The 18,004-nt window shown below is 42.3% G+C and overlaps 1 protein-coding gene and 1 pseudogene across 3 annotated transcripts in view; one reads left to right on the top strand and one right to left on the bottom strand.

Annotated features, from left to right (window-relative positions):
* Positions 1-18,004, bottom strand: part of LOC148016482 (Protein kinase superfamily protein) — a 133,863-nt gene that overhangs the window by 8,866 nt on the left and 106,993 nt on the right. For 2 of the 3 annotated variants that reach the window (XM_087663749.1, XM_087663751.1), the window contains 4 exons: positions 14,793-14,864; positions 9,630-9,818; positions 9,375-9,456; positions 9,211-9,257 (listed from right to left, as the gene is read on the bottom strand). In XM_087663749.1, coding sequence (XP_087519875.1) covers positions 9,211-9,257; positions 9,375-9,456; positions 9,630-9,818; positions 14,793-14,864 — 390 coding nt within the window. Of the gene's footprint in view, positions 1-7,424; positions 7,528-9,210; positions 9,258-9,374; positions 9,457-9,629; positions 9,819-14,792; positions 14,865-18,004 lie in introns of all 3 variants that reach the window. The other variant, XM_087663750.1, reaches the window with a different exon arrangement.
* LOC148016483 (uncharacterized) lies at positions 12,672-14,048 on the top strand (annotated as a pseudogene).

Below are 18,004 nucleotides of genomic sequence, written 5' to 3'. Positions count from 1 at the left end.
TGCTCCGAATGATCCTCTATCTCGCCGGGAGCTTTGGCATACCTTGCAGATTTCCTTGTTCCTTGGCACACGGGGTTTTTTGATGGGGGATTTTAATATGTGTGTTGATTCTTTACAGTCCACATCAGAACATTCGGTAATGGATGCGCCGGAAAGACGTATGTGGCAGTAGTTGGCTTTTGCCGTTCTTAAGCAAGATCTCTGGTCTTGGCTGTATCCTTCTTCTACAGGGTTTACCTTCCATTCTGCCCAGTATGCCACAACATGGTCGCGGTTAGACCGCATATACATCATGCAGGATGATGATTTCCTTCCTGAGATGCTCGAAATGAAAGTGTTACAACAATATGCATTGTCGGGTCATTTCCCTCTGCAGCTTGAGCTCCTTGCACAACCCATTGCACCTTTCAAGCAATTTTTGGATAGACTCCCTTTGCGTTTCAACTCGTCCTATTTGAAGCATGCAATCTTCCAGGGCTATATGCAACAATTGATTGATCGATTCTTATTGGATTTCTCATCTCAGGGCACTGCTTCCTTTCAACGATTGCTCTCCAATGTGCAACGGGTTGCTCGCCAGTATGGGATCTATCATGCCTCTCTTTGTCGGCGGCGCCGACAGGCAGCGGAGGAACTGCTGGCTTTGGTTTGTTCTTTGCTGGTGGACACTCCCGATGACGCATTTCTGCTATCACTGGCAACGCGTCTGGCTGATCTTATTAAAGAGTTTCAGTTGAAATCCTATCAGCAGGTCAAATTGCAACATCTGACGGACACTCTGCAAGACAATGCTTGTCAGACCCATAAGTTCTTTCGAGCTCTCCATGCCTCTCCTGCTCGAGAGAATATGACTAGGCTCCAGGATGCAGAAGGTCAAATGGTTCTTGATCCGCAGATGATTGTGAATATGTGTAGAAATTATTTCCTCGACCTTCTTGGTTCTACTTCTCCTCCTTCAGGCCAAATTACTCATGCTCGTTCAATTTTTTATGATCTGGTCCGCAATCAGGTTCCTCAGGACATGCAATCTACTCTGGAGGCAGATATTTGTGAGTCGGAGATTATGGATGTTCTATTACACTTGCCTAAGGATAAAAGTCCTGGCTGGGATGGTCTCACCAATGAGTTCTTTGAGTTTTTTGCCACCCAGCTCGCGAAACCTTTGACGGCTTTGTTTCAGCGGGTATGGGAAACGGGGATCATGCCTTCCTCTTGGAAAGAAGGTCTTATTAAACTGCTTCCAAAAGTTCCTTCGCCATCCATGTTGAAACAGTGGCGCCCAATTTCTTTGATGGGTTCTATGTATAAAATATTTTCCAAAGTTATGGCGAATCGCCTCCATAAACATCTTCCTGCCATTGTGCATCCTCTCCAATATGGTTTCATTAAGGGCAGAAACATTTTGCACAATGTATTAAATGCGCAACTGGCGATTGATTATGCAAGGCATTCAAATCAGAAGGCCGTACTGGTTCAATTGGACCTGGAAAAGGCTTTTGATTATCTGGACTGGTCTTTCATTGCAGAACTTATGTCTGCTATGGGTCTTGGTGCCCGGATGTCTCGTCTGATCTACACTATTAGTGTTGCAGCATCTTCGCGGGTCATGTTGAATGGAGGCGTTACCAAGCCAATTGTCCTTGCCCGCTCTGTCAGACAAGGGTGCCCTTTGAGTCCTCTCTTCTTTGCCCTTGCGACTCATCCGGTTCTTTCGATGTTATCTCATATGGCAGCTTCTACTCAGTTGGCTGGATTGTTGCTTCCCTCTGGACAGCACTTCATTGGTCAATCCTTGGCTGATGACAGTTTTATGATTCTGCGTGTGGACAAAGATAACCTTCACAAAGCATTAGATGTTTGGGCTCTCTTTGGTCAGGCTTTTGGTCTTCGCATTAATGCCTTGAAATCGGCCATTCTCAGCTGCACAGAGTCGGATTTGCAGTCACTGGACTGGCAGGGAATGGTTGTCCCCTGTGGCTCCATTGTCACGCATCTTGGGTACCCTTTGGGAGTTGATGTTCCCCCAAAGCAGCTACTACAGTGGATTTCACAAAAACTGGCAGCTAAGTTTCTGTATTGGAAGTCTCAAGCCTGGCCCTTCCATGTTCGCCTCAAAGTAGCCCAAACAATAATGTTGCCAATGCTTACATATTTCTTGCCATTGCTACCCTGGACTACTACTACACTGAAGGATCTTACGAAGTCTATTCGTTTCATGTTATGGAAGAAGGATTCCTTGCATGCGGGTATTTCCTGGATTTCTTGGTCGCATCACCCCAAAACGCATGGGTGGAGGGGCTATTTTGGATGCCCACACTCATATGCTGGCACTCTGCTGGTCTCTTTTTTGCGCCATGTGCTCGGATTGTCATCCTTGGGTCGCCATAGCCCGTTATTTTCTTGAGGATCACGGGCTTCTGCATGGTAATACCCACATCCGCAGTTCGTGGTGGCATGTTCTTAATGCCGATTCTCGGTTCTCCAGATCTTCCTCATCTCTGCTTGCCCATTTGGTGTGTTCCTGGAGGCTGGTCCTCCAGAAGTCTCAGTGGCATCCAGCGGAGGATCGTTTAGCCACTAATTCGTTTCAATTGGAACTGTTGGCAGTCTCGCGGTTAATTTCGTGGGACGGTAAACATGAGCTTCGACCACAATTCAACCGTATGGCACGTTTGGGCTTAACTTCGGTCGCGGATGCTACTCTTGTCAGTCGCAATGTGTTCATGTCGTTTCGTTCAGCTAGGAGGCTTTTCAGGATCCCTCGTGGATATAGGTATTTATGGGAACAGCTTTTGACGGTGCTTCGGAGCAGACAACCCTTTCCTGCCCTTGCTACGGATCGTCCCTGGCAGGACTGGGACTTTGCAAGCAGGCTGAATTTAGAAAAGGCTTCAGCTAACCAGGTGTATCATCTTCTGATTAAAGATCATCAATGGCTGGTTACTAAAGCTAATATTCTATGGGGATTGCATAAATCCTGGTCATGGTGGAGGGTAACTGTGATGGAGGGCTGGTTAAATAAGACACCATTCAAATATAAGGTCTTTCTTTGGAGGGTGATGATTGGTGGTCTTCCGCTTGCTTCAGCTCTTTCCAAGCGCCGAATCTCCAATGGCAACTGTTTCTTTTGCACCACCCCTGTGGAATCCGCCCGTCATCGTTTTATTTCTTCCCCCCTTGCTCAGAAAATCTGGTCATTCTTGTCAGCCGTCTGGCGAGCGGTGGTTGGTTTCTCGCTTCGCCCGTTTGATTGGGTTTTCGCGCAGCCCAAATATCCCACACCAACACAGCCACATATGAAGATCTTGTTTCACTTTCTTCGATATTGGGGCTGTTGGCACAACTGGACCATTCGGAATGCTTTCCTTTTTTATTCCGCTTATAATGTTCAGCGGCATATTGCTAGGCTTAAAGGTTTCTTGTATTGGCAAATAAATCTTCTCCGGCACTCTGACATCCTCTCTCGGGAGGACTTACGCCCCTGGCATATGGCAATTTCCTCCGCGTCTTTGCCATGATTTTGTAACTCTTTGGCCATCTGGTTCTTGTAAAGAGTCAGTGTGTACACACGATGGGGTAGAGCCATCGTGTATCTTGTAATCATGTAAACTTTTTCGTAATTAATACAATTACCTTTTACGGAAAAAAAAAAAAAAAGAGGCTTGGGGAAGAGAAATAAGAAAGAAAGACGGAAAAAAAAAGAAATGAGAAAGAAAAAAAAAAAGTTGTAGGCTTGAAGGAGAGTGGCCAAAAAGTACCTATTTTTTTGTACTAAATTGTACGGATACGTACCGTACCGCACGGATCAGTTCGTACTATGTACAAAGACAACCTTGGTTTGGCTATAAAACTGGTAGCTTTCAATCCAGAATGTTCAGAGGCTTTCTGCTTCTAGAAATACCTGTAGTCTATGTAGTTTTTCTAACATTTGGAACTTCATCATTTGTTATTGCGCCTGCAGTTTCAGCCTCAACTTTTGTGTTGTGCTTGCTGCTCTGATCATATTTTTACCAGCAGGCCACATCTGCATTTCAGGCTACCTCTTATGCACTACATGGGTATTTATTCCATGATCTCACATGGAGTAGGAATAGAGCCAGAGTCCCTTGTGGTATAGCTTTAATCCCAAAGCTTATATTCCGCATAGGTTTGCTGCTGCTCGCTCACGTTTGTCAAGCTAGTTTAGGGGAGAGGACCACATCAAGTTGTACCTTTTTTTAACTAACTAAAGAAGCATAAACTCCTTTAGATGAAGGGGCGAGATCCATTAAGTGGGTTAGGGGCCAAACACATTGTTGGAATCAATTCTGTTCTTTCTTCCCCCCAAGAGGCCAACTAGGACTCCCCATTAAGAGTACAAAGAACAAAAGGGAAAGAGAACCTCCTAGTGTGGCTACTCTACAAGATAGTGAGACCAACCTTCCTTCTTAGAGAGGGTGGTAAATAACCTAACTAATCAACAATTACAGCAAGCATTAAATTCACATAAACTCAAAATGCACACTTTACCACTTTAATCTTGGAGAATGAGTAGCCTGTTGGACCCCAAACTGGCCCCTTGTAGTGTTTCTTTAACTTTTATTGCAAATGGATGGAGTACAACTGAGATTCCCTAATCTTCTCTACTAATCCAAGTGTCTCTTGCTATCAAAACTAATCAACAAGCCTTCAAACCAATTTGCCCCTTGGATTGCTTGTGGATTGACCTTTACATTGCTTCTTGAAAGACAAATTATGCCCCAAATCTGATATGGTCTAGCTGGCCTCTTGAACCTCCTTGAAATTCTTTAATTTCAACTGCCTTCAATTTTGAGCATGTATCTTGAGGTAGCTGTCAAAACCCTGATTTTTGATGTAAATTAGGGTTTACGGCGAAGATTTTCCAATATCTCCACCCTTAATGGCTCAAATAGCAGGAATAGACTTCCACCAATCCCCAAAACCGTTTTTTCTACTTGCATAGGCAAGTTTGCTAGGTGGAAACCTTTTAATCCCATTTTCTAGCATTATTAATCTTACTAAATTAATTTTTAGAATATTAATTCTAAAAGTTAACTTAATAGTTATTCTAGAACCAAAAATAATAATTCCATCAACCGATAATTAAATTGGCTAGGCCAATTTGTCTTCCAAGTATCCCTGAGCAATTATTAGCCCTTAGATCAGCATTAATTAATTAATTAATGGGTAGTCTTTAATGTCAGCCAATAAATTGGTCTAGGCCCAAATTTGACACTCGATACCATCTAGTACGTGCCAAGTATAACTTGCTACAACTTTTGCATTTGGCACCAAGTAAAATCTCGGGATCCTCAATCCTGCAATGTGAAATGATTGACTTGCAAGTCACATTAGCACATTTGATTAATCTTTGATTAAGTACTAAGCAAAGCAACAAAATTTCACGTCCTTGTAGCAAACTGCTCCATTGAAATCCTTCCAATTGTCCTCGATTACACTACAATGTGCCAAAGCATCCGTTGCCACTACTATAAATATATGCTAGCATCGTAGTGAAACAACATGCATGCCTATTTCTTAACCATGATCATGCTCTTTGCATGTGAAATTCCAACCACTTAAACCGATTACAATCCGTACACGTGAATCATAACCACTGTCAAAACCTTAAGAGATACATTCATGTGCCAAAATCCAACATTGTTCTAACCACCAAGGCATTGTAATGCATAAACTGAGAATAAATAACACCTCAAGCAATTATGTACCACATGATAGTCACAAGTAACTAATGCAATTGTATTTCTTTTGCATCCCCTACAAATGTAAATTGTATATCATACATGCCTTGCAAACATATATCCCATCAAAATGTACATTTTATATATTCCATACGTGTCTATTACCTTGCAAATGTATAGTTTCAGAGCCTAGGTGCAAACCATACCATATGCAATACCAACTCACAGTAACTAGTATACTAAATAGTAATCCCAATGGCAGAAATATTATCCATATAGGGTGCCTCGGATGCAAAGCAAGCACATCCGAGATCCACTACATAACCGAGCTGTCCATTACTAGGGTAGTGGAGATACAATTTCCCCATTGAGAATCAAACAATACTCTAGACCTATGCTAAAAGCCCAATCCAAAACCAGCTCTAACTAAAACATTTCAAGATAAAGTACATCACTGAGGATGCTCTATCAAGTCACCCTCCTCCATCCAATTGCGCTCTTTCACAGGTGAAACAATGCAAAAGCTTCGCTAAGAAACACATGGAAACTTTACTTCTAACTTCGCTTGCCTCAAAAACTTCACTAGGTTCTAGGCATTTTTTCCTCTTAAGCATTGTGATGTTTTATACTTTTACATTGCTGCAATTCCTACTTAACTAATATGCAACATTGCATACAAGTAATCAATCCCTCATGTGTACCTGACATGCTAGGAGCATCAACTGTATTAGGAAACATTCTCATTTACATACTTTAGACCATTGCAATGCTAATATGCATGGAAATTTACATATAGCATTATCAAGGTACAGTTTTCCATACATTGCATACATTACTAGCTCATTTTTTCTCATGCAAGTACTGTTAGATGTATTTTTTCTCGTTACCAGTACTATATGGAGCATTCGCATGACAAGCATTAATACCATGAGTCCCAAACACAATGAGCCGCATATTTACATTGCACAACTTGCCACTTTATGCCCTAGCATCATACCAACATTGCTATACATGGGGTTATGCATATTACTAGCCATATCTAGATACATTGGGCCATGCACACCATGCATTGGTTATTGCATATCATAAAGAGTGGTGCCATACATCCTTGTATGCAGTCCTTGATCCACTATAGCATGGAAACTAATATTACCATCAAAGTACCCTAGCTGCACCATCATTGCATGCATGCCTTGTCCAAAAAGCATTGGATTGGCACTTCGAAGTTGGACTTTGTCCCATTGGCACCATTTGCCTATGCTCACTATCCACATTTGACCCATCATGTTGCTGTACTGGCTCTTCCTTTGGTGCATCTATTTGTCTCGAAGCTCTTGAAGACAATTTTATCTTCTTGCTTTTGCTGACCTCTTTTAAGGAGTTCAAAAAGCATATAAATTGAGGATCATTTGCCAATTGCACAAACATTTCAACTGATGTCCTTAGCTTATCTTTAAATTGGTTACCAATTTCCTCTTTCTCTTGCTAGTCATCAACTTCCAAAGGCCTAGAAGGACCCACATTTTGGTCTAAACCAACATTATCAGCTTACTGCCCATATTGTGTGCCTTGTTCAAGATTAAACATTGCATTTTTCCTAACACTTTTTGAATTTTCAGATTGAGAGATATCATCCATGCTTGATCCCATCTCACCATCTAAAGACATTCTCGATGTAATCTCAACTGAGTATAATTTCAGTACTAGAGCAAAGTTTCTAACCTTCAATCAGATACTTTGGGTCCACCAAGTCAAGGTAATTAATGGTATCCCCGCAATGAAACCTTGAAACCAGCCTTGCTTCTCAAAGAGGGTAGTCAATAACCTAATTAATCAACAATTACAGCAAGCATAAAATTCACATAACCTGAAAATGCACACTTTACCGCTTTAATCTTAGACAATGAACAGTCTCTTGGCCCCAAAATTGGCGACCCTTATGGTAATTCTTTAACTTTTACTGCAAATAGACAGAGTAATCCTTTGCTAATCGTCTTGCTGTCAAAATCAACCAACGAGCCTTTAAACTAATTTTCCCCTTGGTTTACTTATGGATTGGCCTTCACCTTGCTCCTTAAAAGACAAATTAAGCCCTAGATTTGATATGGTTGACAAGCCTCTTCAATCTCCTTGAAATTCTTTAATTTCAGCTATTGGAAATTCAAGTCTTAGGCCTTCAATTCTAAGCACGCATCTTAAGGTAGCTATTAAAACCTTAATTTCTATTGCAAATTAGGGTCTATAGTAGAGATTTTCCAATATCTCCACCTTTAATTACTCAAAAGGCTGGTATAGACTTCCACCAAACCCCAAAAATGCTTTTTTCACTTGTATGGGCAAGTTTTGCCAAGTGATAGACTTCTAATCCCATTTTCCAACATTATCTAACTTATTAAATTAGTTTTCAAAATATTAATTTTAAAAATTAATTAAATAATTATTCTAGTGATCAGAAAAATAATTCCACAAAATATATATATATATATATATCTTCCAAGTATCCCTGAGCACTTATTAGCCCTTAGTCTCTAATGTAACTACTGACATTAGTAGCCAATAAATTGGTCCAGGCTCAAATTTGACACTGGTTACTACCTAGTACCTGTAAGACATAACTTGCTACAACTTTTCCCTTTGGCACCAAATAATATGTTGGGTTCATGGATCCCACAATGTGAACTAATTGACTTGCACCTCACATGTGCAAGTCACATTAGCACTTTTGATTAATTTTTAATCAAGTGCTAAGCAAAGCAATAAAGTTTCACATCCTTGTATGACAGACAGCCTCATCATGCAAAAGATGGGGTAAGTGGCTTGGACAACCATAGCTCCAAAACTCACATGATGGCTTCAAACCTCCCTTTTTGTTTTGAGTTTTCCATTCAAGAAGTCACTCATGTAAAGCCAAATTGTCTGAGATGCTCTCTGCCTGGGGCCCCTACCTGCTCTATCTTGTCTGTACCTGGCCTTCCAGATATGTCATGGTACTATACCACTGATGATTTCCCACTATGGCTTTTGGTCTGTGCGCAGTCAGGAGTAGCTGTGAGGAGCATCAAACTGTAGAAACTCTAATTGCTATGTTGTCTGGGGGAGTATGCCCCAGTTCTTGTACATAAAAAGGGGCATTGATTTACTGAGACTGGACAGCACATTCAAAATTTCCAGAATGGAAGCACCATGTCTTCTGAACAGCATGATATGTAAAAAGTTAGGATCATCTGTTACTATGAAGCTAGCAAAGTGCATATGTTGCTTGTCTAAATAAAACTGACAGTAAACATGGCTTTCCCTTAAATTCAAACAAATTCAGTAAGGTTCCGCAGTTAAATTTGATACCATTATATCGCTGAACCACAACTGTCTGCCAAACAAACATGTTTAAGGCAAGCTCTCACTTCTCATTTCAGGGTACTTTATGCAGTTACACCTCAAGTGATCTGGAACCGTATACTATAATCACAAGCATATACAAAGAAAGAATCCAAGAAGAAGAGATCCTTACTCCCTTGCTGTTGAAAGATCCAGTTGGAAGGTAATTTCAAACAACCTCTGTGCACAAAAATAAAAACAAACATCTAAAAAGCAGATTCAAATATTTGGTTTTGGCAAGATCATTGAGTGCCAACACTTGAAAGAGAAACAGGATTTCTGAGTAGATGTTGAGACCTGAAGAGAGGGGCCATCTATACTTCCAGGCTCACAGAAAGGTATAAAAATCATATATGCTATCAACAATCCTGCCGCATAACTGCAGCATCACAGAATTTTTGGTGTAAGAATTTGGATAGCAATTGGGGTACAGTCAACAAATTGTACATTAATCAACAGAAGTCTAGATAACTATTAGATCCTTTCCTCTAAAGCAACCAAAACAACAGCAATTGATCATTTATGTACGAAGGGAGAAAAGGCACAACATACATGTCATCAGCCATTCCAAAGGCCTTTCGTTCTAATGGTGTGATGGCACCAGCAGATCTAGCCCTCTGCCACAAGCCTTCAGATAAAGTTGAAATTTCTGATGTTGTGGTTACATCCTCTAAAGGAGTACGATTATCCTGCAGTTTCCATGGCATCCCAGCTTTTGAACTACCAAAAATAGTCTCATCACTACACAGACAGAACAAAGGTGGAGTGTTAGCTTGTGAGGTGAGAGCAGTCTAAAATCTTAACATATAAACATAACATCCACACTTTGAAGCCTTTATTTAAGAAGCAACGTAAAAGGAGCATTTACAGTAAGATAGACAATTGGCAAGTACACATTCAGTTTCACAAAAAGGACGCAAATCAGGATCAAGCCAAAAACAAGCCTGAGTTGCTCTGCTGACTTCACCTTGCCTGCTGCCTTCCTTCAGTCCTCTTCTCCAACCGATTCCCTCCTGCAACTCCTTTCAACAGCTCCCACCACTACCTCTGCCTGTTCTCAACGAGCTCCCTCTCTCAATTGGCAAACACTCTCTCAATCTCACAAAAGAATGCAAATCATGATAAAGAGCATGAAGCCAGAAAACATAGCTGAGCTGCTCCTGACTTGACCTTGTGTACTGGTATCTTTTGGTCCTCCTCTCACCACTCGTCCTCTTCTAGCCAGACTCCTATCTACCCTCTCCTCTCTTTCCATGCTACTCATGGACTGCCCTGTCCTCTTCTTCTTTCGAAAAAAGGGAAAAGGTAGAAAAAAGTACAGGCTTCTTCCCAAGCCGTACCCTTTCTTGGCATATAGATACTATCCATCATCCATGAGCAACCTGTGGTCCTCTATTCAGAGGATCTACATAGTAACACCTATGCCATTCGCAACTGCAAGCCTTATAAGAAAGGACATGAAAATTGAGAAGCAAAACTGGCATCTTTGAAGGAAACCTGCATATGCAAGATCTATATCAACTGTCCCAGTTATCCACGTAAGTGTAAGTAAGAGTGATGAATATATGGAATCACAGTAAAAAAATACAGACAAGCTAAAAAGTGCAGAGAGAGAAAGAGAGCTAGTGTAAGAGCAAGAGGCTGGACACACTGGAATGGTCAGAGATCACAGAGAAGGTCCACATTCCTTTAGATAGCAGATACATGGCAATCCACATTAAGGATTGTTGCCAAGCAGCTAAGCAGTAACACTGCAGTTGGTAGTATTTCTGGTCAGGCAGGGGATATCTAACCAGTGATCAACAGGGGGAGCTAATTGGACTACCAAACCACCATGGCATTTGAGCAGCAATCATGTTGACCTGCCACACTAACAAGTCACTTCCTGCACCCCTCATGACTGCAGTAGCTGCACAAGGTTTCTAACTGAGGGCTGTAACTCAGCCACACATTTGGTGGACAAGTGATATGGAGTTCAAGGTTTTGTTCAGGTCCAGACACCAGCCACATTGGCAGTGATGGAGATCAGGATTTTCTTCTGGTCCCAAGTACATCTTTTACTATTATGTATGTTAGGGTTTGAAAACAGTGCCCCATAGTAAGTAGCAGAGCTCACTCTTGACACATTAATTAAGTGGTTGAACAGGGAGAACTTGCAGACCCAAAGGCGCTCGTTTCTACACTGCCACAATAGTTCGTGAAGGGCTTTATAAGAGAAACTGGTGTTCTAGGTTGAGGAGCACACATGAGCTGTGGTTCAATGCCAAGAGGTTACACTTCCTCACAGACAGATGATATTGGTAAGACTCACAGTTTCCAAGCTTCAAGGGACGTCACCATTATACACAGGCAGTTGGAACAAAGAGTGGAACACTTAAAGCAGTCAGCCCTCTAAGGATGCCTTTTGTCTCTAGTTTCGTGAACAATTCACAGAGTCACAGACCATCATTTCAGCCTATGTTATGCCCAACAACCTCTAATCATGACATTCTCCATATGTGCATGGACAGCTTGCAGACTACTGTTTCAGGCTATGTGGAGGCCAGCAACCAGCTAGTTGGAGTGTGTTCCAACCGTAACAATAAAAGTGACAAGCAACAGAAGGGTAGCACTGGTCAGTATAATGAACCTTCTACTGCAAAGGGCTGACGATGGACAAGTACAATGCAAGTCCAAGAGAAGTGTGGGAGACATTCCAACAGGGCAACAAAATAACGACCCACACAGAGAGCCTCCACCGGGGTGACACCTCAGAACAGCTGGTATGATGATGAGTGTCATGAGACCAGAGCAGGGCTACAGAGAGAGATAGCACTGGGGTCCACTACCACAGACAGGCACAGATACTCTTTAGATGCCTCACACGGTGGAAGAAGAGAACATTCTTGGCCCAACTGGAGCGAGACCTATATCAGTTATTCTTGAGCTAGGACTCTAGAGAGGCTTGGAGGCTTTTCAGAGAGCATTGCCTGACCACACCTATTACGTCCACCGCTTTATAGGAGGAGTATGCAGCTGGTCTTTATACTGTGGAGGGTCAGCCACCTCTTCTTGACCCACTTGAGCCTTGTCCAAAGACCACCACTTTCTTTACAGAAAGTAGGGTCCGAGAGGCCATTGACAGACTTAGCATAGGAAAGGCACAAGATCATGATGGATTAGTAGCCGAGCACTTGATCCATGCTAGAGATTTGGTGGCAAGATTCCTAGCTTACATGTTTAACAGAGCCATGTGTGAAGGCCTACTAGAAAGCTAGAGCACGAACACTATTGTGCCTATCCTCAAGTTAGGGGACCCTACTCTACCCAGTAACTATCGGACTATCATGGTTGGGCACACATTGGCTAGGTTATATGCTTCCATCCTTGAGCATGAGTTAAGTAGGTGGGCAGAGAGGTGGGGTCTTAGAGCACAGGGACAGGTTGGCTTTAGGAGAGGCTTCTCCACATTGGATCACATCCTCACACTCAAAGCGATCGTTGAGAAGGGAAGGGCCCATGGCCGATGGACCTACTGCTGCTTTGTGGACTTCCGCAAAGCATTTGACACAGTACCGAGAGACAGGCTGATACATAGATTACATGCCAAGAGGAGCTCAACTAGCTGGCACTTGGATACCTCTCCTATTGTATGTAGATGACATTGTATTGATAGCTGACTCTTTAGAGGGTCTACAGAGACACTTGGATGCATTACACTCCTATACTTTGGACACTGGGCTTTCAGTGAACCTTGCTAAAGCCAAGGTGATGGTATTTAATACTACACCACAGTGGGTCAGTAGATCAGCACCTAAATTCACATATGGATCTGAGGAGTTGGAGTATGTGGATTCTTATACATACCTGGGAGTCTTATTCACAGGGCCCACCTTTTCTATGCGAGAGGCACTAGACACTAGACTGACTCGCGAATACACAGCACTAGGTGGTTTGGAGAGGATGTGCTCGAAGGTGCAATTCCAAGAACCCCGCACCAAGCTATGGCTCTTCGATACACTGGTCACATCCACACTACTTTATGGAGTATAGATATGGGGGCCCAGTCTTGACCACCGTAGCAGATCAGGGCGCACTTATGACGGATGGAGGTCGATGGAAAAACCCCTAGTGTCCATGATATCCAGGATGATCAGATGTAAGGCCTCGGTGCCACATGAGATCATCAGAGCCGAGCTAGCAACTACACCGATTGTGGTAGAGACCCTCACCCGATCAGTCGCATACATACATAGCCTATGGGACTTACCCAGACACAGATATGCACGGTTGGCCCTTGAGTCCTCCAGGCATGTTGCCAAAGAGGGTGATACTTCATGTTGGTATGCACAGATGTCGGCCTGGTTTGAGATGCATGGCTTTAGCATGGACAAGTTACCCCCCTTCCAGTACTCCCTTGATGCACCATCTCTTGATCTGAGCAAGTTAGAGATTCTCAAGATCGTCAGGATGGATCTTAGCCAATTGGATATCAGGCGGACATGGTTGATGCCAGGGCAGGAGCTAGGGACAAAGATGGCTTTCTACTGCGAGAATTTTCTTCATACTACAGATGATGGATTTATTGTTCACCCGAGATACATGGACATCCACCTTTCCCATGGGATCAAATGTACTGTTGGCCAGTTGTACACCTCCTCACATCAGCTAGAGATTGAGAATGGCAGATATAGATCCACCCCACCAGAGTAGCGCATATGCCAGATATGCCAATTAGAGCCAGAGACACAGGAGCATTATATCTGTCACTGCCCAGCGTATTATGAGGTCCGTGGTTGTTTCCACTGTCTCTTTAGAGACAGATTTGGACCACTATCCAAAGTCATGGATTTTACCAATTAGTGATGCCTTGGCCTCTTTCTTCTTGAGATACGACGGCTTCGTGACATGCGCCTCAGGAGTACAGCTGCTCCAGGACACCGAGGCCCTTCACAAAGGCAGCTCACAGACTTCTTTGCAAAGGAGACTTAGAAAACTTCAATAGAGTTACAGCCACAGTCCACACGAGAGCCTCTCTCACTGCCACAGTCCACACACAGAGAAGGAGTACTGATTGATTGAGCTGTTCAGCTTAGCCAATCCACACGTCCTAGGCCTCGACACAGACACCAACGAGACCTTCATAGGCGGATACAGGGGATTATTGCTCGAGCTAGAGCTAAGCCCTCCATACCCACAGGAGATTGTACCATTTGGAGCTCATTGTTACTAGATAGAGCTCTATGTTTTACACATAGCCATAGTTAGTTTCCGTTTTTATTTTGCTTTGTGCTACATATTTTGCCTAGACAGTTTGTACCATCATACACATGATTGTAACTCAGGGTCTCATAGGTCATTTTGGCCTTTTGTAGATGTTAATATATCATTTCATTTCATTTCTCTCTCTTCTTCTTTTTTCGTAAAAGCATCTCTCTCTCTCTCTCTCTCTCTCTCTCTCTCTCTCTCTCTCTCTCTCTCTCTCTCTCTGTGCCCCACCCCCCCAAGTCAACACCACATTAAGGATTTAAAAATTATGTCTAAGAGTAACCTACCAATTATGGTAATAAATGTAAACAACCAGTTTCTTGTATAAACACAAGCATAATCTGCACAAGAAATGAGAAGAAACCTTCAAGCAACTAAGAGCTTTAGCACACATGCAACCTAAGTTACAAAAACATTTTTCAGAATGTAATGGAGCTTCAAGAATGACACATTAAGAGACTGAAATACCTGATATCAGCAGAGAAGGCCATGTCTCGTAGTTGTGGTACAAGAAAGTAAACATCTCTTTCCTCCAAAGTGCTGGAGTACAAAGCAAAAAGGTTTCAGAGAGATTTTCAACCATTTGACTTAGTGTGTGTTCAGTGTCAGCAACTAAGTCAAGCATAGTTGTTCTGATAGATGCACACAAACAAAGTTCTCCCCTTCAGGAGAAGAAAGAACGTTTCTGAGCTTTAGTCCACAGGTTCCATGTATTGATCTATTTGTTTCCCTACATGCCACTTTGTGTAGGTGGTTTTCAAGACTCAAACTAGTTCTCTAATTAATTACAATAAAACAATGAGATAATTGAAATAAAACTAAAGTTTCCTTGGAAAATCAATCCACAGAGGATACAAGAAGTGCCAGAGAAGGCACGATATCAGATAAAGACACAGATAGAGTAGACACTAGGTCACCATAGGCAAGGACATGGATCATACACCACATTGGTGTGGGACAACCTGGGTAGGACCCATTTTGACTCAAGCTAGAAAGAGAAGGGTTACAAACCAAACCACCACCAGCTAGAGATAGATTATTAGTAGATCTAGCAATTATAAATTCAGCATCATCTCGATTACCTGCCAGTACTACATACTGGTGAGCAACCTCTCAAGAAGCCAAGAAATTCTTGAACTCATGGGATGTGATTAATCCCTTATCACATAAGTACAGATGGTGGCAGCTTTCAAACCATTTACAATAGGCAGATGACCAAGCTGCTTTGTTTGGCCAAGGGGCTCGTTAAGGGCATCAATTTCCTCAGCAAAGGTGAAAACTTCATCATCTAAGCTTTGGACCTTGCATATTTGCCTGGGACCAAAACCTACATGCCTAACAACTTCCACAACATACTATGTCAACCTCACCCTTTGTTCTGCTCGTGGTTGCAGCCTCAGCTATTCTTGGCAAAGCCTCTCCCAAGTTTGTACATCAACATACAAAAGGGATCAAAGATAGTACTTTTTTATGTGGTTACATCATTTCTAGGTGTCAATACCTCACTCTCATCTATGTAGCCAACACCTTATCCTTGCTTTTGCCATGATAGGGATAGTAACTGCATTCTTGAATTCCTCTCCCACTCTTGCCTCCTACTCGTTTCGCTCCGTCTGTATGCGCTCACCCCTGTCAGCTCTTGTCCTGCAGGTCCTGTCAGCTCCAGCCCCGCGTCTCGTCTACTGCCCCCGTCTGGCCTGCTCCCGTCTGCATCACCATCACCTCCTCTTCTCTCTTCCTTCTTCTCCAACTTCCCTCTTCCTTCTTCCTCTACTTCCCTCTTCTCTCTCTTCTCCATTCTTCTCTTCTTCCTTCTTCCTTCTCCCTTCTCTCTTCCAAGTTCTCAACTTCTCCCTCACTCGAGTCTTCTCCCTTCTCTCAAGTCTCTTTGCAACATCTAGTACTTTAGGCCTTTTTCAGCCATTTTTATTTCAGGTTTCAGCCTGAAATGGCTTCATCTTCCCAGCCCACTCGTCATACCAGTGGTCAAGAAAGAAAGTCCGATGATTGGTCAGGGTGGGAAGAAGTAAATGCTGACTACCTATTGGGTGGTGAAGGATCTCGACCATGGGCTTGCAAGCTTTGCCTATACAAGTGAACTAGTGAAGCAAACAAGAAAATCCATTGAACCTAGCATTTCTATTTCAAACTTTTATTGATTTTAATTTTTCCAAGTTACTTAAATATTAGAATATGGAATACGAATTGCCACTTGTTTCGTCCTATGCATAATTAGGTCTAAGCTCATCTCCTACATGAACCAAATTCAAAGGTACAGTTTTGTCCTAATGTGATCTTGCAAAAGCAAAGGGAGCTTCGTGATCGTGTAGCAAGTCAATAATCTTATCTTGCATCTAGACAACAACGTGTTGCAATTAACCCTCTAACTTTTGTGACACCATCCCCATCAGATGTGTCTCGAGCAAGATCAGTATCAAAAAGTACTACCTCCACACCTACTACAGGCATTGCATCAGCCATGGCATCAACGAGACCACATGTTGCACGTAGATAGAGCACACTTGATGCTAGTTGAGATCCCAAGAAAAAGGAAGAGGTGGATACATCAATGGCACAATTTTTCTATCATGACCACATTCAGTTTTATGCATCCAATTCACAGTGTTTTAAATTGATGTGCAAGAAGATTGGTGAGTATGGCCCTTCGTATGTACCTCCATCATTACATATCTTACGCACCACTTTGTTCGCCAAGGAAAAGCTCCTTCTTGAGCAAGCAGCAATGACTAGAAAGAGCCTAAGGGCTAAAAATGGAGTTTCATTGATTGATGATGGTTGGAGTGATACACGCAAGCAATCCATCGCAAGCAATCCATTCATGGCATGGTTGGATTTCATATCTTCACATGATGCATCAGGGATATGAAAGTCAATAGATGTACTTGCAGTTGAGTGGGTTACAGGTATTAAGCTTATTGGCCTAGAGCATGTTGTGGGATTCATTGCACATGGAGAGCCTGCAAATAGGAAAGCAGGTGCTATTATCCAAGGATATTAGCCGCATATCATAGTTTCATATTGTATGCCTCATTGCTTGAATAACCTAATAAAGAATATTGGTAACCTATCATGGATTGCACCTATCATAGAGTAAGGAGCTCAAACAGTTAGCTTTGTTTTGAATCACCAGTTTCTTCGCCATCAATTTTCTTTGCGATCGAAGAAGACACTTTTAATATACTCCGATGCCAAATTTGCCTTTAACTTATTAATACTAGGCACATTAAGAGAAGAATGCAATGGTGCCTTGAGGCAGTTATTTCTTAGTGATGACCTCATCAACATTAGCAAATACTCCTACAGGTATCGTATGCTTGGAGAAAGAAAATAACTCTCATTTTTGGAATGATGTAAAGCAGAGAGATGCTATGGGATCACCTATTGTGCATTTATTGAGGGTTATGGATACAATGCAACCTTGCATTGGCAAGGTATATAAGGCTATGGATAGGCTAAATAAAAAGCTACAAGAGTTGGCACCAAATAATAAGACATATGAGAAGATATACCATTTAGTTGTGACAAGGTGGAACTCCTATAGCTCACCCATGTATACAACTGTATTTGTTATGGATCCTAAGTTCCAGGGCAAAGGTCAGGAGAATAACACTGAGCTTATGAATGCATGGAGACTAACATTGTCTCGTCTAGTGATTGAT

Source organism: Lygodium microphyllum, chromosome 23 (genome assembly GCF_053477565.2).
Source record: "Lygodium microphyllum isolate KBCC chromosome 23, Lygodium_microphyllum_v1.1.10, whole genome shotgun sequence".
NCBI classification, from domain to species: domain Eukaryota; kingdom Viridiplantae; phylum Streptophyta; class Polypodiopsida; order Schizaeales; family Lygodiaceae; genus Lygodium; species Lygodium microphyllum.
The sequence above is the reverse complement of the archived record's forward strand: the minus strand, read 5'-3'. Positions and strand labels throughout refer to the sequence as shown.